Source organism: Aristolochia californica, unplaced genomic scaffold (genome assembly GCF_029961685.1).
Source record: "Aristolochia californica isolate CCGP_79_NKW_82.1479 unplaced genomic scaffold, dmAriCali1.0.hap1 SCAF_12, whole genome shotgun sequence".
Lineage (NCBI taxonomy): Eukaryota > Viridiplantae > Streptophyta > Magnoliopsida > Piperales > Aristolochiaceae > Aristolochia > Aristolochia californica.
The window spans coordinates 27,987,310-28,008,013 of NW_027181793.1; the positions used below are offsets into that span (position 1 = coordinate 27,987,310).

At 36.4% G+C, this 20,704-nt stretch overlaps 3 protein-coding genes and 1 non-coding gene across 7 annotated transcripts; 2 read left to right on the forward strand and 2 right to left on the reverse strand.

Moving 5' to 3' along the window:
* Positions 1–38: 38 nt before the first annotated feature.
* On the reverse strand, positions 39–119 carry TRNAL-CAG (transfer RNA leucine (anticodon CAG)). The gene has a single exon. It is a non-coding gene; the product is annotated as a tRNA-Leu (tRNA).
* Positions 120–4,047: 3,928 nt separating this feature from the next.
* On the forward strand, positions 4,048–8,524 carry LOC137946119 (uncharacterized). Of its 2 annotated transcripts, none has more exons than XM_068792309.1 (4): positions 4,048–4,195; positions 6,194–7,137; positions 7,454–7,490; positions 8,100–8,524. In XM_068792309.1, exons 2-3 carry the CDS (start codon positions 6,266–6,268, stop codon positions 7,488–7,490), a joined length of 909 nt encoding a protein of 302 aa, XP_068648410.1. In that variant the 5' UTR covers positions 4,048–4,195; positions 6,194–6,265; the 3' UTR covers positions 8,100–8,524. The 2 variants fall into 2 exon arrangements, with proteins under 2 accessions (XP_068648410.1, XP_068648411.1); XM_068792310.1 differs by lacking the exon at positions 4,048–4,195 and adding an exon at positions 4,379–4,747.
* Positions 8,525–9,104: 580 nt separating this feature from the next.
* Positions 9,105–13,965, forward strand: LOC137946054 (replication protein A 32 kDa subunit B-like). 2 transcript variants are annotated; one of them, XM_068792224.1, is made up of 10 exons: positions 9,113–9,371; positions 9,469–9,579; positions 9,804–9,901; positions 10,168–10,209; positions 10,525–10,602; positions 12,354–12,432; positions 12,540–12,632; positions 12,736–12,815; positions 13,392–13,460; positions 13,560–13,965. In XM_068792224.1, the coding sequence occupies exons 1-10, from the start codon at positions 9,270–9,272 to the stop codon at positions 13,642–13,644; spliced, it is 837 nt and encodes a 278-aa protein (XP_068648325.1). In that variant the 5' UTR covers positions 9,113–9,269; the 3' UTR covers positions 13,645–13,965. The 2 variants fall into 2 exon arrangements, with proteins under 2 accessions (XP_068648326.1, XP_068648325.1); XM_068792225.1 differs by lacking the exons at positions 13,392–13,460; positions 13,560–13,965 and adding an exon at positions 13,037–13,145 and having other exon boundaries at positions 9,105–9,371.
* A 2,051-nt stretch (positions 13,966–16,016) lies between these two features.
* Positions 16,017–19,071, reverse strand: LOC137945645 (probable receptor-like serine/threonine-protein kinase At5g57670). 2 transcript variants are annotated; one of them, XM_068791603.1, is made up of 8 exons: positions 18,758–19,071; positions 18,367–18,646; positions 17,951–18,205; positions 17,694–17,851; positions 17,462–17,541; positions 17,244–17,379; positions 16,947–17,093; positions 16,017–16,435 (listed from the first exon to the last, which is right to left on the reverse strand). In XM_068791603.1, the coding sequence occupies exons 2-8, from the start codon at positions 18,584–18,586 to the stop codon at positions 16,286–16,288; spliced, it is 1,146 nt and encodes a 381-aa protein (XP_068647704.1). In that variant the 5' UTR covers positions 18,587–18,646; positions 18,758–19,071; the 3' UTR covers positions 16,017–16,285. The 2 variants fall into 2 exon arrangements, with proteins under 2 accessions (XP_068647704.1, XP_068647703.1); XM_068791602.1 differs by having other exon boundaries at positions 18,367–19,071.
* Positions 19,072–20,704: the final 1,633 nt, after the last annotated feature.

Here is a 20,704-nt window from a genome sequence, read left to right on the forward strand (position 1 = left end):
CTTATTCTTGAAACATGATTGATATCTTTAAAAAGATGTGTCAAGAATGGGATTCGAACCCATGCCCTTTTGGACCAGTACCTGAAACTGGCGCCTTAGACCAACTCGGCCATCTTGACTTACTTGTATGAACAAGCTTAACATTTTAAATTTCTACAATATTTATGACTTAGACACTTTAACTTGTCCTTCTGGTTTATCCTCTTCTCTTATCTTCTAGAAATGAAATGAGTCATGGCTACCCGAGGCCAGAACGTCCTCATCCAGTATTGGATGCCGAGATTTTTTTTCAACGATTTGCTGTGATAATTCCACCATCGTCCCTGCCAGATAATTCCAGAATTTCTGGTCGAGACTGGACCACTCTGGATTACTCCGGAACAGTCCTCAGAAAGCAAAGCTTCGGTAACCTAGACTCGGCAGTTCGTGAAGGCTATTCAGATGCACTCATGGTTATGTTATTGATTTATCCTTCAGACTTGTCTGTGGGTGCGGCTCCTTGAATCAATATCGTCCTCATTTTCCTGCTAGCTCTTAATTACTTCTCACTGGCTACTCATTATCTAATGTGAAATGTAAAGAGTCAAGTTCAATTAAGACGTGATTTGGTTCAAGGAAGAAAGCTCCTTCGGCAAGAGACCTCGTCACAAGCACTTTTGGAATGGATAACGATGAAGAGAGAAACAGGTGAACTGTTGCTATCCATTGCAGTTGTGCTACCTGTTTAAACTAATATTGCGTCTCATCAACGAATCGTTCAAGCTTCAACATTGTATAGGAAGAAGCACTAAATGTTCCAAAAGAAAATAAGAAATCAACAATTAAAGGGACAGTGATGATGTGATATTGCACACAGTGACAGTGAATTATTTTTTTTGTTATTATAAGAAAAAAATTGGGTTAGTGTTCATTAAAAAGTAAATAATGAGTTTATTAATAAAATACTCAGATAAATTTAACCTTATTAAAATAGTTTTATTTTAAGTTTTTAATTAATGAATAAGACAAATAATTAAAATTTTCAATAAATATATTAAATTAATTAAATATAAATAATAATATACTTAAATAAACATGATTACTTTTATAATGTCTATATACTTAATCAAATTCTTACTTTTATAATATCTAAATTATCATTCTTAAATTATAAATTTAATATATTATTAAAAGTCGTGAATATTAAAAAAAAAGGATCTTTTATTAATAAAATAAGATAATTTTTTGTTTAGTCTAAATCAATACAATAATTACAAAGTAAAATAAAAAATAATAATTTAATTAAATATAAAAATAATAGTTAAACAAAAATGTATACTCTAGATACTTTATCAAATTATTAATTTTACGATATCTTAATCATCATTAAATTAGTAATTTAATATAATTTAAAAATCATTAAAATAATAAATAAATAAGGTATTTTATTAATAAAATAATATGAATATTTTTATTAAAATCCAACTGAATTGGTTTGGTCTCAGCGTCAAGTGTTGAGTGAAAGTGAATTCACTAGTCTCGTGGAGTTAATTCATTTTCACTCGTTTTTTTACTTAAACGAGTGAAAAAAAATTACTTGTGTAATTCATTTCACCCTCCACTGGAAATATTGATTCAACATGAAAGCAAAAACAAATATGAAATGAAAATTTTGTATAAATAAGAGAAAATATATAAATTGATGGCACAAAAACTAATTAAATGGGAAAATATTAATCAAATAATATAATAAAACACTTAATAAACATAAAAATATCGTGAACCTGGAAATATAATGAACATACAAGACAATAAAACACTTAATAAACATAAAAATATCGTGAACCTGTAAATATAATGAAAATATAAAACAATCAAACATGCATTTTAATAATAAGGATAAAAATGGAAATATTAAATACAAATAATACGATGAAGGGAAAAATGATTACGTAAAAAATTACAAGCAAACATAAGATAAAAGAAATACACAAAGAGAAAGAAAAGTTTACTCAAGAAAACATTGAAAAGTATATTATAAATAATTAACAATGAAAGATTAAAAATAGATTAAACATAAAATTAAAAATAAACATGAAATGGAAGACATGGGAAGAAGGGGAAATGGGAAATAGAAAAAATAGAATATTAATTAAACATAATAAAACTAAAAAATATACTAAATCATATAGTAAAGATTACATCTTCACAAATAGTATAAACATGAAAAAGATTAATTTGAAAAAGAGAATAAGAATTAACATACGAAGAAGGAAAAGAGAAAAAATTTGGAAAAAAAAAAGATGGTAAGAGAAACGACAAAATTAACTTATTTATTAATTTAGTTTTTAGTTAACATAAAAAAAATTAAAAATTTTATTGAATTATTATTATATAAATATATGTAAGTTCAGTTAATATGGATACATGAAAGAAAACCATGAAAAGATTAAATACAAAAGATACAACGAAGACAAATTGATTAAATAGAAATTTAAAAGCAAGCACAAGATAAAAGAAACAAGATAAAGGAGAAACAAAAATTACTCAGGAAAACATTAAAAAGACATACAAGAGGAAAATAAAGATCATCAAAAACAAATTTCCAATAAAATATATCTTTATAACAACATCTTCTATTACAGCTTTCTTCATCATATGAAAGAGAAAAAAAGGGAAATCAAAACAAAATACTAGATAGAAAAAATCGAGTAAAATAAAAATATCGAACATAAAAAGAAAAACTAAACATAAAATATATTAAAAATGCAAAAAATAAAAATAAATAGTAAACACCAAAAAAAACAAAAAGTAATCATATAAAAAAAAATATAAAATTAAAAGTAAAGTTATATACATGTAAACAATAAAATATGTTAAAAATGAATTAAATAGAAAATTTAAAATAAACATGAAATTGAAATTATGGGTAAAAAAGATAATTAGGAATTAGAACAATTAGAAAAATAAACAATCTAAAATAAATTTTATAACACGATAAAATCTGAAAATAAAATAGATCATAAAATAAAATGTCATCTTCATAAATAAAAAAGGTAGGAAAAAATATTAAATGAAAAAGAACCAAAATAAAATTTCAATTAAATAAAATTTTAAAAGAAAATGTGAGGAAATATATAAAAAAAGGAGAACAAATGCATATGTTTTTTTAAAGAATGTGTTTGTATTTAGGGGGGGGGGGCGAGAAATGGGTCCCATGCACGATTCACGTGGATGATTCACAAAATAGGTATGAAACCTAATTCCCCCGTTTTTGCCTAAACACGTTCCATGACATTATTCAAATAAAGAGGAGATCATCTTGGACTAAGGGCCTTACATATGTGGGTGGGCCACTTGCATATATATATATAAGTTAAAGATTTTATGTGTTTTATCTATTTTTTGTGTGCATTCTTCTCATTCAATCTGTTGTTTATTTGTGGACTCACTTGGAAAGCTATTAAGTTTTACACGTCTTTTTCTTTTATTTTTTATTGCAACTCCACGACAACCATGTGCCGACGAAGTTTTATTATTTTAATCATTTAAAAAATATGAAACATGTGAAGAGCTCACTATAAATAAACGGAGGCGGCTTGGGTTGACGGTGTGCCCGAGTCCTCTGATACGTGGCCCTTTGTCCGGTGACAATCTTGGTGGGCCCCCTGCCTCCTTTTGTACATCAGTTATCGTCAGTTGCTCCTTTAACCTGGCCCCACGAATGAGTCCCGAATTTGTTTTTTATAATTCATTAAACTAAATTGGAGTTTTTTGTTTTAATTTAAACTTTAGATGCTTTATGTGGGCCCACTTACCTCACATCACCATCATCGTTCCGCTCTTTCTGCTGTCACCGAGTTTGGGTTCTTTGATTGGCTCAAGACGAAATCCGGGTCGGGTTGGAAAATCATTGCTAGGTCCACATGTCCGGGAGTTATTTCCCGTTTGGGGTCCGAAAAATCCACTTGTCATAGAAAATAGGACACGAGCAAAATGACCTCTCGATGCTTCTCAGTAAGACGCTGTATTATGGTAGCCCTACCAGGAAAAAGCTACCCAGCCTCTAAGCGGAAAAAGGGCGACACACAGGACACAGACTTCCAGAGGTAAGCGGTCTGCGGACCTCCGAGTCCAGATTAGCTGCTACCTCTTCCTCCCGGCAAAGCACTTTCTTTTCGGGATTTAGGGCTTCTATTCTTCTCTGGAAGGCAAGGTTAGTTTCTCAGATTCACATGCTTCTCTATATTAGTTTGAGTCTTGATTTGTAGCCTTGTTTTTTTTTTTTCTTTACTGTCTTATTTATTTGCGCCGATATTGAATTCAGCGGTGGTGATTCGTTATAGCGATACGCTTGATCTTTTTTATATTTCACCTTCTTTTTCTGTGGATGCTGTTGGGAAGCCCTATTTCTTGTGATCGATTCTAATACTAATCTTACTGCGTCCATATAATCGATGGTTGGTAAACTGATTTGTTTTGCATGGAAATGAGTCGTCTCTTCGGTCTGATATGGTTCAACAGGTTTATATGTGTTGAGTATTTTTTTTTTCTTTTTTGGTTGTCCGGCAATATTCTCGTTCACTATAAAGCAAATTGACTTTGGGGTTTCTGATGATGTTGGGTATTCTTTGACTGTTCTCGGGTTGTATTTCGTAAAGAAAATGCTATAGTAGCTGCCCAAAGGAAAATAGTTACAGTCCGAAAGAAGTAGGAATAGGAAGTAGTTTCTGACTTCATCAAATTGGACCTACCAATTGACGATAAGGTGTATACCGAATTCCTTGTCCTACCTACATGACCTTAAGCTACCGGTCACCAGTATTTGATTTCTTACTCATTTCTTGAGGGACATAACATGTGTCTTTTTTAAATAGCATATCACTTCCTCTTCGACTTTAGGCTAATATTTTGATACTCTTATACCAAGTTTGATTTTTGAACATTTTATTTTTCAGTTGCACTGTAAATTAAAAAAAATAATCTTAATGGCAGTTTCAAAAGAGTAGGAATCACAGGAGGCGTCTCTATTTGCCACTTTTCATTGGAAAAGTATGAAAATTAGTTCAGGTAACAACATCAAAAGGTTTTAGTAATGTGCTCCCCTTCAATCTGGCTAATTAAAATGGTGTGAACATAATTATTTCAAATCATCTGAAATATTGAAGTAATTGATAATTTGAACAGTCAAACATTTAATTGCAATCTCTGTCATTGTTTCTGAAATAGATGTCGAAGTAGGCAAAGTCATGTGAAGTGCCAAGATGATCTTAAAATGTGCTCAATGATTTTACTTAAAGTTAAAATTGTCATTTTGCGGAAATGGAGGTGCTTTAAAGCCAAACTAGGTTTCTATGTTATTCCAGGGAGATGTATCGAGTGGGTAGGCAGTGCCTTTCCTGTTGTCTTTTTTATGGGAAACAGCTTGTTCACTTCATCTAAATAAAGGTATGCTTAGTTCCTCCCTGTTTCGTATGCGAGTAGCTGATGTGGAGTCTTGTAGAGATGCAGTTGTGGATGTGACACTGTTCCACGGCCTGAATCGTGTCCAGAAATTGTTCCATGCAATCAGTGGATATTTATTGAATCTGGATCAGTGGTTGCTCTATTTCCATTGAAACCTGTCAGCTCTGTCACATTTCTCAGGTTTATTGGAGGCCAAGCTACTCAAGAATAAGACTGGAAAGTAACAGTGCTTGTTTAAGTTGACCATTTAAGTTATGAAGAAGACTTTACATTGGATCAATTATCATTGTTGCTTGATATAACCACATTTGAGAATCCTTTGTAGACATACTTTAATGGAAGTTTTTTTGCTTAAATTGTGTATTTAAGTTATGAAGGAGAAGGGAGGCTTTACATTGGATCCATCTTTCTAGTTCCCTGAAGTAACTAAATGCGGAAATTTTATTCTATTGCATGTCCTTCCTTTCACATATTTAATTACTAATTGAATCGTTGGATGTTATCAGACATTTGGGGGCTGGGCTTCCTCCCTCTCGCCCTCTTTTGTGATAATGTTTGGTGTTAACACTAAGCTAATCATCATATAAAAAGAATGCAGATATAGTCAAATGCCATCACCTTATGATGGTCTTGCCCTCCATATTGCAATGCATGTGACACGAATTACCCTTCAGTTGTTGTTTTGATATTTGAATTTTTCTCATAATTATGTAGTTAATATGTGAATATCCTACTTAATTGCATGCAGAGGCTTCTGGGTTTGACGTTTAAATAAAAAGGGGCTTCTGGGTTTGTGAAGCTGCCGAAGTATATAGATCCAATGGAACCAGACACATTTAAAGAGGTTGTACCCCATTTTGATTCCCAAATGTTGGAGCAAGGTAAATTGTGTGCCAATTGGGAAGACATCACTTGTCCCATTTGTTTGGATTCCCCACACAATAGTGTCCTCCTTCAATGCTCCTCGTATGAAAAAGGATGCCGGGCCTTCATGTGCAACACAGATCACATGCATTCGAACTGTTTAGATAGGTTTAAAATGGCAAATGGGATGTCCACTGGTTCAGATATACCTACTACATCTGATACAAAAGTACAACCAACATGCCCATTATGCAGAGGGGAAGTCACGGGATGGATAGAAATTGAAGAAGCTCAAGTGTACTTCAATGCAAAAAAAAGGTTTTGTCAAGGAGAAAATTGCAACTATTTTGGGACCTATTCTGAGCTTGAAAACCATGCGAAGCTAAAACATCCTAACGCCCGGCCTTCGGAAGTTGATCCAGCACGAAGACTTGACTGGGAAAATTTTCAGCAGTCCTCTGAAATCATTGATGTATTGAGCACTATACATTCAGAAGTGCCACGTGGTGTCGTGTTAGGCGACTATGTCATTGAATACGGGGATGAAGATACTGGAGATGAATATGAAGATTTCCCTGGGGATGACGGAAATTGGTGGACCTCCTGTATTTTATATCAAGTCTTTGATACGCTTAGAACATCAAGAAATCGGCGAAGGTCGAGAGTCAGTGAGACAAGAAGAGGGCATCCGCGTTCAAGTTATGATGCCTCAAATTCTGATGATGGCTCTGTGGGTTCTTTAGATATTGTAGAGTATAGGATAGATGAAACTGATGATGAGGATATAAGTAGAAGTACTGTTCGACGGGGAAGTTCTAGTCACCGAAGGTAATGTAAAACATTCTTATTTCTTTAGTCTATCACTTGTGGCCCGATCTTAATAGGATATGCATTTAGCATTTACCAATTTGGTAGAACGAGCATTTCTTTTCTTTTTTTTCCTCTAAAAAAATAAAAGGCAATGTTTTCCTTTTGAACTTTCTATGATATTTGTTTTGACCAAGAGACCCACAAAGCTGGGGAGCTAAAGAGGTCCTGTCTTTTGATGAATTCATTTAATTTGAAATTTAAAGTTTAGTTTGTTACTTATATTGCAGTTATCCTTTTCATTTTTTTGATTGTGTTTTTGTATTGCATAATGCAGTTCACGGAGGCGTCGTTCTCGTTTTTATGACAATTAGGTATATATTTTCTGGAAGAATTTATTTGTTAATATTATTTTTTATGGGGTTTGAGAGCTATAAGGAAATACATGATATATGCCAACTTTGTATGGGCCACCCGAAGTCTGGTGATTATTAATTGAATTTAGGCGGTAGATTAGTGTTATGGACTTCAGGTTGCAGAAATGGGCCTCATATTCCTTTCAGAGAGAGAATTTTAACGTAAGGATCAAGGAATATGATGGTCTTCTCTGTTGACTACATGAAGAGGCAATAGCCTGGCTCCCGATATTTTTTTTAGCCTTACATTTTCTTGCTCATGCTTTCAGTTGACACTTATTAGGGTCTGTTTGAAACCCCATGGAAAAAAAAAAGAAAATGAGAATTTGACTAATATTATTCCCAAAAATAGTTAGTGAAAAAGAGAATTTGATTAATATCTGATTTTCACTTACTACTTTTGGAAATAATAATGGTCAAATTTTCATTTCTTTTCTTTTCTATGGGTTCCAAACAAACCCTTAGAACCCATGTCATCATCCGGTGATATAGTTTTCATCTGGCTGTGTGAAGCTACACAATCTTCCAAAGAAAATGATGGGATTTCGCTGTGTGCTTGTGGAACAGGAACTTTAGAACGTTGTAGAGGAAACTGAGAGCATGCAAAGGACAGAAGTTTTGGGCTATCAAGGACTGAAAAAACTTGAAGTAAGTTTCAATGAAGCCCTAGAACACAAGTAATTTGTTCAAACAGGCGTCCATCCATTGGATATCTCAACTCGTTCATCTTCTGTGTCAACTGGAACTTGCCCACCGAGTTAAACTACCATTGAAACTCTGTTCTCCAGCCTGATATTGGTAGATAGTGTAATTATCTGGTTACTTTATTGGAGTTCTGTAGGTTCCATTAAGGTGTTTGTGGACTTTGTTGCCCATGGGACCTGATGAATGCCAATAAACTTGCCGAGTATTTCATGTTTTAGGCGTTCAGTTAGATTCTTATTTATTAATGTTGGAAGGGGCTGCCCAGGTTCAACTCGTTTGCAACTTAATCGGTGCAATAGTTTCTCTCACAAGAATCAGCCATCCTGCAATTCGCTGGTCATATTGTTTGGTCAGATTGCTTCATTTGATGCCCTACAGATTAAATGTTACTGGTCCAGGCGTATCTAGGGGTGTCCAGCAACTTCTTGTTATTTGTTTTGATTTGTTTTCTGATCCACGAACCATATGCAGGCAATTCATTTTCAAATTATTATTATTATTATTTATGATTTTTTCTTACTTTTTTTTAAATTTTTTATTATAAGAATCAAATTTATGTTTTAATTTTTTAAAAAAAAATTATGACTATTTTAGAATTAGAGTAGTCAATACCAGATTTATGTTAAAAATATTTATTATTTAAATGACTTATAAATAGTACGAATATTGTCTTTTTTTAGTTATTTTATCATAAATATATTTTATTAATAAAATTTCATCTACTTTAGCAAATTACTCATTTTAAGCATTTATCCACATAAATCATGTTAATAACTCATTTAATCAATATCGACTTTAGCGTATTACCCATTTCCGAATTTATTAATTCAGCAGGAAGCCAGAAAAGAAGTATTGCAACTGTAAACGAAATGGCGGGAAATACTTAATCTATCAGTGAAATTCACCTCCTTCCCCGCCATTTCAGCACTTCATCTAGCAAGCGTTGGCGCGAAAACGTTTTGCCTCTTCATCTTCAGATCGTGGGCATTTCGTTTCTATAGAGGGTTTCTCAAGAATTAGGGCACTGCGGAGATGTTCGGGGGCGAATATGACAGCGCATCGCTCTTTTCTGGTGGAGGATTTATGCCGTCTCAGGCAACTCAGACTACTGATTCTGGTTTTTCTCCCGCCAAAGTAAAAACTTTATCTTGTTTGAATCTTTCTAATTTTTCCTTATCTTCTTTTCCTTCTGAAGTTGTTGTTTCATATTTAATCCTTTTTTTTGTGGTAGAATCGCGAGAACCAGGCCTTGTTGCCTCTAACGGTTAAGCAAATCAGTGAAGCCCATCAAACAAGCGACGAAAAATCCAGTTTTGTTATTGACGGCGTCGACGTGAATAATGTAATGCATTTTAGAACTCTCGATCTACTTTTTTTAGCCGTTTTTAGGTCCATGCCCCCACTAAAAATGGCTATTGTTCGATATTTCGTTTTAATTATACGCCGTGCGTTCCAGCGGCTAGATCCTCATGTGATCGGTTGATGACATGCAGGACCTATAACGCGATTGTTTACACTTATTCCGATTATAATTTATATGCGTCATGCCACTTTACTTTTTTACAGATTACCCTTGTTGGAATGGTTACTGGCAAGCTGGAAAAGGTCACTGATGTATCTTTCCATCTTGATGACGGAACTGGGCGTATCGAAGTTCATAGATGGTAAGTCCTTTAGCGGAAGGAAGTAGGTCATTGATGTTTCTGCCCGATTCTTATTTGTCGTTGGTGCAGTTGTTGTTGTCACTATCGTTGCTGTTGTTGTTCTTGTTAGTATTATTATTACTGTTACTTTTTATTATTATTAGGATTATTAATTTTGGTGGCAGTAGTGATATCCAAATTTGTTCTTCTTACTAACTTCTTAAAGGCTGTCTGTGTATATTTTCACTTTGATTGTGCACTAAAATGTTTTTTTGGTGGATGTCTAGGGTGGATGATGCTATGGAGTCAAACGCAATGGCTGAACTTCAGTAAGTTTGCACTATTTCTTGCGTATATATTTGTGTTATAATTGTTTTGGTTTCTTCTTGTCCGTCAGCCTAATCATCCTTTCTGCAAATACTTTTGCATTATGACGTGTTAAATTGATTAGAGCTTAGCTTCTTTCTTCTCCTAGTACTTCCTCTTAAATCTATCATTACTATTCTTATCTCTTTTCCAGGTTTGCTGCATTTGTTTATCTATATTTTAGCCTCTGCCATCTTCTTGTTGATTCAATATGTTTTATACGTATGAACTAATAATTTGATAGGACAGTGTATTGAATTTTCCCTATGTCATGGTAGGAACGGCACTTATGTATGTGTTCATGGTCACCTGAAAGTATTTCAGGGGAAAAAACAAGTCTCTGCCTATTCCTGCAGGTATGTATGTTACTTTTTTCTCTTTTACAGAGTTTTATATCACTAATTTTTTGCTTATATTTTCATTTTTGTTGTTCAGTATCTGGTGGTGTATTTTTTTCATTGGTTTTTTTTTAGTTGTTCCGTAATGGTACTGCATTTTGTCATGCATTTATCATGATTGATGCTCTTTTACCAGTTCGTCTCTTGGCTCCTAAGGACAGATTTACTTCAGAATTGATTTTTTTTTTATATTTATCATTTGAGTCATTTAAGATAGACTCATGCTTCTTTGTTTTTTGGGCATGGAGTTTTCTTGCTTATCTTTTTTTTTTTTTTTTTTTTTTTTTTTTTTTTTTGGAAAACCTTATCCTGTATACCTTGTCTATCAAGAAAAGTAGTCTGGATATGTTGCTTTGTTTTCCATGACTGATGGTATACCGACGTGAAAATTGTATTTGAGAGATTTAAATGCATGATAATTGCTTGTACAGGTACAGACTGTCATTAATTGTACAAGAGGGAAGCAAAATTTAAATGATCGATATTGTAAAGTATGCGAGTGATAAGATTGGGGAGAAGTTCATCTACTTATTTTGTTGAGTTTTGACTTCTCACCAGCATTTTAGAGTTTTCTTATCATATAATTGCTTTGTCTTGTTTGGCTGTGAAGTTTGATGGAATTACTTTATTTGTTATATCCAGTTTCAAAGCAAGAGTTATTGAAGTGTAAAATAACAACTTCCACCAGAAGAACCTTGCTTTCTTGCTAGTAGAAAACTCTAGCCAATCTTGTATACCTTGGTCAACTCTATAAGTTGCTACACTGTTTTCTTTGAGAGGTAGCCATTGTTGGGTTTAACTAGTTTTAAGCAACTCATAAATCGCCTTGCCTTGAATAAGCATGAAACTGGCTTACAGAAAATTAAAAGCTTATGTTATTGCACGGATCTTCTTTGTTAGTTCATTTTGTGATAAATTCAAAATTGTCTTGATTAGTTAGCAAAGTTGTCCCTGTGTTCCATTCTGACAGTTCCTCTGAAATGGCTGCTATATACTTCTGACTGCCTTCTTGCGAATGATGATACCATAACTGTTTGACTGTGCAACTTTATAAAGTTTGGCCTCTTGGCAAAACTTGATAACACATTTGTGATTGTAATGATGTTTTATAGCAACTTTGAACCTGACAGGGTAGGAAAAACGACAATTATCTCAACACTTGTCTGTTAAGGGAGTTATGGTATATTCAGTTAACAGAAACAGGAAAAAGGAAATTTTTAATGTTTGTATCCATTTCAAGGAAAGTGTAAACTATGCAGTAATTTCTTGTGTAGCATTTAGTTGGATCTCTGGAAATAATGTTTCTCAGTCAATCTCTTTTCTCTCTGTCTCATGTGCATTGTATCTTTGTGGATATACCATTAATTGCATGAGCATAGCCATGAGTAGACTGTAAAGATTAATCTATAATTCACAAGAATGTGACTCCTGGAGACCTTTCTTGGGTGATTTGGGTGTGCCAATTGCATTCAATGGGCAATAAGTTTGGCCGTCATTAGGTAGGTTCAAAAGCTATTATAAATATAAACCGTTTTTTCTTATCTTTTTAAAACTTCTACTGTTTTTTATGTTTCATTTTAATTCGTTCTCTGCCTGTGTATGCCTGCTGCTATAGCTTGGATACTCCAGTGTGGGACTGCTTTGTTATGTTCTAGATGACATTTTTTCGTTTGCATTATGCTACTCAAAAACTTGTTTGTTTTTCACAGGGTTGTCACAGACTTTAATCAGATTGCTTACCATTTCCTTGAATGTATTTATGTCCATAAGTGCAACAAAATGGTGAAGGTACTTAATCAGTTTGTTTACCAGAGAAACTATTTCCCTTGTTGTATGTCACTTAGTCTCATGCCTCTTATCTACTTGTTGTGGATTACTCGCATTTGATGGCACAGGTTGGAAGTTCTGCCCCGTCTACTGTCACTACAGAGATAAATACTCCCAACAGGAATGGCCCAGCGGTTTATCAGTCTGCTGCTTCTAATCAAGTATGGCCTGAATCTTGTTTTCCTTTTTAACCAAATATAGAGTGCAACTACTGATGTGCTGTTTTTTTTTTTTTTTTGGTTTCTAATTGTTGCCATTTTCCAGTTCTCTTCGCATCCAGGTGTTAGTTCTGGGACTGATTTGCAGCAGAAGGTTATGGCAGTGTTTGATGAACCTAGAAGCCTGTGAGTTAATCTTGGGAGCTCTTGTTATCTTTTTTAAAACTGCTTCAATAATAATGGAATGACATGATGGTTATCTCAATCGTCTCACAAATGATTGAGACTGATTGAGACTAGTTGCTGGTGGAAGTTACTGTTTCTGTTTTATGTTATTTGTAGTAATTTATGATTTGTTTCAGTGATTTATTAATCACAATTTTAACTTTTTTGCCCTAATATACTAGTGTGGCAAGAATAGGAGTGATTTTGGGGCATACTCTGTACACCTTTGTGCTTCCTACAGTTGAAGCATTCTGGCCCACAACATAAGAGGTGTGAAATGGAGTTATCATATTCTAGGTTAAGATTCAAATTGATCAATTGATTTTTGAACTCTATCATTGTCATTGACCGCCAGTTGATGGTGAGTCTGCTCTTTAGTCGTAAGTTTGGTCTGGTCTTGCTTTTTGTTTGCCAATGGTCTGCAGTCTAAACCGTGGATGGTGCTTTACTCATCAGTTAGCTATGACGGAGAAACCATGCTATGCAGCCAAGATATTGTGCCTTTACCCATCTTTTTTTTGTTTGTGAATGAAACAGAGCTGACGAAAGTGGGGTACATGTGGATTATGTTGTCCAGAGGCTGGGTGTTCCGAAGAAGAAAGTCATGTGAGTTCTTCTCATGCTCCTTTCAGTTGGTGTGCCTGTGTGTGCGGGAGTTTGTGTGTTTATTCATATCTCATACAGTGCTTTCATTCGCTGAGACAGGGAAGCAATAGTTTACCATGTTGATGTGGGCAACATCTATTCAACAATTGATGACGACCACTACAAGTCAACACGGAATGGTTGACATGTCTAAACCCCCCTGAGGAAATGATAAGATCAATTCCTATGTTACAAAATTGCTCTTTTCTAGTGACTCTGTATTCAAGACACAACCTATGTATTTTTCTTTGCTTTTCTCACAGTGAATCAAAAGTAATCTTTCCTGCCTATGCGAGGACCTCTTTCTAGTTAAGCTTTGTATAGGCGCTGTGTTGGTGTCACTCAGATAACCTTGCCCTTCTGAGGTAACTACTGCTTGTCTCAGTCGTTTTGTTTAGACTCATATAAAGCCTATGTAATCCCAATAGAAATTGAAAATTGAATGGATTAGCTATATGGGATGTTACATGCATCTGAACTCGTAGTCTGACGATATCATACACGACTAGCCTATGAGTTTTCACAGGTCTTGATTTTCTTTTCTCTTGTCTTCTATTTGGAGTAGTTGCATACTGAGATTTGGTAGGCGAGCTGAAAACAATCGTTCTGGCTACGTTAAGACCATCCATCAAATTTAAACAACACTTCTTTAAGTCTTGCACTGTAATATAATGATGCGATTCTTTAAATATAAGAGCAGCTAACACTGGGAATAAGGTACAGAATTATTATAGAGAGTTGGGATAAATAAGCCTAGTAGCATGTCATGATTAGACACTTTACAAGTGGGTTTGGTGAGACGAGAATCCTGATAGTGTCTATGTTGATAGTTGTCACTTGGCAGGAGGCTTTTATGTGTATGCGAGGGATTTATTGATTATATTTGTAGAAGGTTGATCTGGACAAGACCAGGTGGTCCTCTCTTATATGGACCAGTGGCAGGTGGACATAGTTGTTGGCTTCTTTATGTGCATGAATCAACATTAAAGAACAAGGGGGCTTTGGTAACCTAAACCGGAACCAAAATAAAATTTCTTGGTAGGACTCTTGCTGTGGATATAAAGGCACATTCCCTTGATACATTTATTCTAACTTGTACAGTTGAACTTTTAAAGTGCAACTTTGTTCTTTATGACTTCGTTTTTCAATAGGTTAAGCTCGGAAGAAGTATTATCTCAGAGAAAACACGATTGATAAGAAATGGTGCATCCAATAATGATTTCCATTTAAAGAAAAAAAGTCTTGCGAAGACTCACCTCTCATCTCAAGCTGAATCGGGGAAAAGACAACTGACAGAGTGGAAAATTTGGATTGATCTTCTCACTTGCGTGGAGTGATCAAATGCAAAAGTCCCTTGTCATTCATATGCCTAACATGGAAGAAACTGGAACAAGAGCGACTCCCGGATTCAATTCTGTGTAAGAGCAGACTGGCGTAAAGTTGGAAACGGTACTCCATTTGATCTTCTGATCAACTTTAGTAGATTCTGGCAGGTTAATACGCTCAACTACCATTAAACCTGACAAGAAATATAAAATTGCAGAACAAACCGTATCTAACTTCTTACCATGAGACTTTGATTGAATTTGAATCTTAAACATGAGCAAAACGCATTCGTTGTCAATTTGGATTATGGATGAAATAGCGTTACAAAACTTGGATCGACTTGTTTGTTTTTTAGGTGGATTTAGTTTGATTCTGAGCTGGCGAAGAACAAACCACATAATGGGCACTTGAATAGATTAGCTACAGTGGTGGTCTTTGGCTCAGAATTCCGACACCTTAGCTTCTGTTGTGGCAGTTAAAAGGAGCAGTTGCCTTTGGGATTAGTTGGGTGCCTAAGACCATATTTTGGGTATCGCTGGTTTAGGGGAAAAAGGGATTATATATATATCAATTAAATATTCTCAATTTCAAAACATTCAAGCTTTAGGAATTATGGCTATCTGATACATACATGAATAGAGCAAAAGAAAGTAAAAAACGGAATTATAGTTGCCTCTTTATACAAGCCATTCGTATAAGTTTTGGCAGTTTTTTTAATATCCGACAGAGTGTCAAATTAACTTCCGAAATTCCCTGAAGAAGAGCCAACAGAAACGCCAGAAATCTAATAAAAGGCGGACAGGGGAGGTGACCTCTGGTTTTTTTTTTTATGTAAAGGGACCCTCAACCCTCTTGGCTGTTCCTTGAACTTGCACCTTGGCTGTATCTTTATTTGTCTCTTCCATAATATAACATGTGATGCAGAGATATTTAATCAATTCAGTTGCTTCAGTAGCCGGAAGAGTGCAATTACTGTTATCATATAATATAATCGTCATTGCTCTTGCTATGGAATCCATAACCAAGAAGAGATGCGTGCCTTTTGTTTTGTAAACGACATGAGATGGGCCAAAAACTTGCCTGTATCAACCACTACATTCCAAGGAGTATCAGGGAATGGATTAAACAAACTAGCTGTTCATATCTGAATGATCTGGCTAACACCAAGAACATAAAACTGGGTTCGATTTTTTAATGGTTATAACCTCCATTACTAGTTAATAAATCCAAACTCACCCGTATCTCTTCAAATAAAACAGAAAGCAAGACAGAATAGTTTTAAAATTAGCTCTGATTTCACATATTTTGGCTGCGAACAGCCGAGCTAGAAAATTCTTAAATGTACATCCACGAGATTGAGCTCATATCAAAAGCCTTTAGATACATACAACCTTCAACTCCTTCTCTGACAAGGGTTAGAAATTTCTCGCTTTTGTTTTGGGGGTTTTCGTTCGCTCTCTCTATGAACTGCTCGCGGAGTTAAGGGGTGAGCTTGATAAAGAACTATCGTATTCCAAGTCCTCAAATCCCCAAAATTCATCTTCTTCATCCTGCTCTGGAATCTTCCATCTCTCTCTGTCAATCGTTCCCTCCTCCAGAATCTCTATCACCTGCATTTGGAGAGGAATGAAACAGAAAAAGGTTATTGCCTTCCACGACATTATTACATCTTGCCACAAATTGAATAATGGGCGTCTTCGAGCTGTCCGATTTGACGGGCGAAAGTGAAAGCCATAAATTTAATGGCTGCGACTGCGCGATGTCCAGGAGACGTTTTAGGAGTTGAGCGCCGAGTCGACTCAGGTTGGCTAGTTTAGAAATACAATGACCTTTCATCTACCGCAACCTCCGTCAGCCAGCCCAGTTCGCAATTTCGCAAGAGGCTTTCAGATTATTCACTCGCAGGAAATTTCTATTCTCCATTACTTCAATCCCTTGTAAAATCTACCAATCTTAATACTCTTGATCAGTTCGGGTTCAAGTTTTTTCCAGAATTCAGAGAGTGGAAACGAAAAGAAGAAAATGCTGAGAGAGTCGTACGGTGTTGACTATTGTACAAAGCATTTAGTAGCCACAATTAATGAAGGTTTTGATTAGAGGACCGTAAGGAGGACTGTATACCTCGCTCATGGAGGGTCGCCACGCGGCAGAGGACCGGATGCAGAGAGAGGCAGCGAAGGCCAACCTTGTCAGCTGCTCCACATCGTACTCCTTCCCAAGCTTCTCGTCTACCACCATTTCTGTATCTTCCTCCAACCGTGACCTCGCCTGTTGAAGAAAAAACGAACAGTGGGTCACCACATCTACAGCAATAATTATTTGCTAGAGCTCCATAACCTTCTCCAGTGAATTACAAGATCATTCTGAAGAGAAATGGGTAATCCATGAATTACGAAAAATAATTAATAGATCGATTACCCAGTTGAGCAAGCTCTGATGGGACCCGTCGACGGGTTTCCTGCCGGAGATGATCTCAAGGAGGAATACCCCAAATGCAAAGACGTCTGTTTTTTCGTCAACTATCCCGTGCATGAAGTACTCTGGCGCTAAGTACCTGTAAAAATTTCAGTTTTCTTCTGAAGACGAGAAAGCAGAAATCATACATCTACTCTGCAACTTATCCAGGTCTCACTTACCCGAAAGTTCCTTCAATTGGCATGACAGAGTGATGTGTCCACTCAGACGGAAGCCATTTCGCCAGGCCGAAATCCGAAATCTTTCAAAGACAAGAAGAAATTAGTTAAGAGCATGGAACTTTTTCTTTCCTTCGAGAGGTGGTCTGAAACATGGACCTTGATGAACAAACACCTCCTGACATAATATGTTTTAAAGACAGAGGAGATAATTCATGAAATAAATCGGATCCACCTGGGGCTCAAAATCTTCAGTGAGGAGGATGTTAGATGCCTTTATATCTCTATGTATGATCCGTCTCTGGCAGCCTTTATGCAAGTAATGCAGACCCCGAGCTGTGCCCGTCGCAATCTTATACCTGATTTTCCAATCTATCGGCGGGGAATTGTCATCTACAGAACGATCCAGAGTCTGTTATAAGGGAACATCTTGAAGCCATGAATGGGTATGGATTCATCGAATAAAATAGAGTTTAATATCGGTTGTGTTACCATGGAGAACAGAGGACACGGAGCCTCGCAAAGAGAACTCGAAAATCAAATGAAGGCCGTTGTCTATACAGCAACCGAGCAGGGAAGATACGTTTGGATGTCGGACATGGCCTATTGTCCCGAGCTCCGTTAAGAATTCCTTTTCTTTCCTCTCGTCCGTAGAAGCTTTTGCGAGCCGTTTCACGGCTACCACTTGGCCGTCTTTAAGCACTCCCTTGTAGACCTCTGCATATCCACCTCTGCCCACCAAGTTATCTGACGAGGGAAAGAACTCGAAAAGTCAGAAACTTTTAGGCATGTAATAGGGGAAGAAAAAAAAAGGAGCAAATAGTGGTTCTTTTCCCAAAAATTTCAATGATACATCTCATGAGTGAGGGAAAGGAAAAAAGGAAATTTTGTTTCTTCTTCTAACATACCTGAATCAAAACCATCAGTTGCATCAAAGACCTCCTCGTATGAAAAACATCTCCAAGTGGGTCTAGGGGATGTCTCTTGAACAGGTAAAATCTCCAACGTTTGAGTATTTTCATTCACAGGCGAGACACACTCGGCGTTTTCTTCATCTACACCGCGACGGCCGATGGAAACAGAAAACAGCCGCTTGAAGCTGCTCGTCCGGAGGTATAAATGGCGCATCGTCTTGTCGAAGCAACTACTCTACCCTGGTCTCTCGGTTTTTTAGCTTTCACAGAGGACCTGGTGAGAAATTAGGTTTAGAGAAGCAACAGAGTCTCAAGACGGGGGAAGAGAAGAGAAGAAGTGCATAGTCTCTGCAAAGAGATAGAGAGCAATAGAGACGTCGGATACATTTGCTCAATTAGCAAGGGGAACTTTCTTGTTTGGTCTCAACGCGCCTGCGAAACACATATAACATTTTATCACCAACATATCCAAGTTGAGTACAGAAAAGGCGTGGTTCGTGGCGAAGAGAGTGAGATTCTGAGTTCTGATGTTCTCCTAACTGGGCTTGATTCCTATACCAAAAGAGAGGAGAATTGATTGCTCTGTCGGTGTGCGAGTCTGATGGTTTTCTAAGTCGTAACAACAGATGGGAGAAGAAGAGCATCCCACTCGTCGCTGATCTTATTTTCTGTTACTTTCACTGAATGGGTATGTTGAGTCAGAACTCGGAGAAGCCTCTTCCCTTTCCTCTCTGCAGAGTGGACACCACCCTCCTATTTAATAGTCTCTTCAGAAGGCCTCCTCTGGTTTATTTAATACAGACATGAATCTGAATTCCTGGAGACTCTTAATTAACTAACTTTGGCTGCTTCATTTTCTTCATTTCTTCATGAACAGCCAATCTCAACACAATGGTTTTTAATGTTTTTGGCAAGGGGAAGAAAAACAGGGTGTATTTTTTCAGATAAACAATTAGCTATTCCGCTTCATTCTTTTTCTTTTTCAAAAAATCATCTGTTCGTTGCTACAGCAATGGAAGCAGAAATCAAAGAACCCCTTTTTCTTTTTTTCACTTCTAAGTAAAAAAAAAAAAAAGAGAGAGAGAGAGAGAGAAAGCGGCTCAATGGAACAGCCAAACTCGACAAACACATCTCACCACTAGTACTTGAATGCATTCCACTATCCATGTACTTGTTCGTTGGAAGTATGAAGGGCCTTCCCTGGACCCTTACAATCTGATTAAGAATTACCAATAGAACAGATTTTTAAAGGCATTAAAGTACTTTCACAAACCTCAAGAACGATTCTTTTACGAAGCCAAGGACATTTCAATCAATGCAAACAGGGACCATTCCATGAGAGAATGAGCGGTCAAGATCATCGACTATTTATGGCGGCGGGGACCCCTTGGATGTTATTCAAATCAACTCCTCGCTCTCCTGCCAGTAAAGCAAAGAATTTTGGCGTTCAGACATGGTTGATTGCTTTTCCGGTCAACTAAATCAGTTCGTTCTACGAGGATCGATGGTAGTCGAATCGTCGCATGCAGACTGGATTGCTGTTTGCGCCTTCATGTGATCTCCGGTTATATACGTTTAATAATCGATAATCTTAAACAAAATTTACGTTTTCAGGAAGGTCATTAGTGATTAGAGATAATCTTAGTGACCGATCGATGTTTTTTTTAGTCACCATTGACTGATACTGATAACGGAAGCACGGAAATCAAAATCGGAGAAAAGGAAGAGCAGTATAACTCACATATGCTTCTCAAAATTGATGAAGAGCAGCACTGCAGCAGCGGCAACTCGACTTCCAAAGGAAGCTAGAGCATTTTCGTTGTCGGAGAAGAGTAGAGGAGCGTGGAGTACAATGAAGACCACAAAATGGGTGGATAAGTAGATTGCGGTGTTGTCTTGTATCTATTCCGGAGTCGTTTTAAACCAGAGATCTGCATGCACTGTCGGTCGGTCGGTCGGTGCGTCGCACTGGTTTTGAGGATTTCGATGGCGTGCTGCAGCGAGGAGGGGAATAAAGTAGGAGAGAGAGGGGGAAGAAGGAAGGGCGCAATGGTGGTTGGACGCGAGAAAGAAGAAGATTTTATAGCCGGGACGGTTTCCCGGTGGAGCCTCTTAAACTCGTAAAAGCTTTAAACGACCGGATAGCAATCTGCAGCTCCGAATCCGTTCCGACAACCGATCCGCTTATCATGGGCTAAAAAAGGCTTTAACAGCGTCGTCGGTTTCTTTAAAACATTAATTGAAATTGACCCACCCGACTTCTGGCTAACGAAAAACCAAAGTTGCAAGCTATGTATGCAAATTATACGTCAACTCCTGCTTAGTTTAGTTC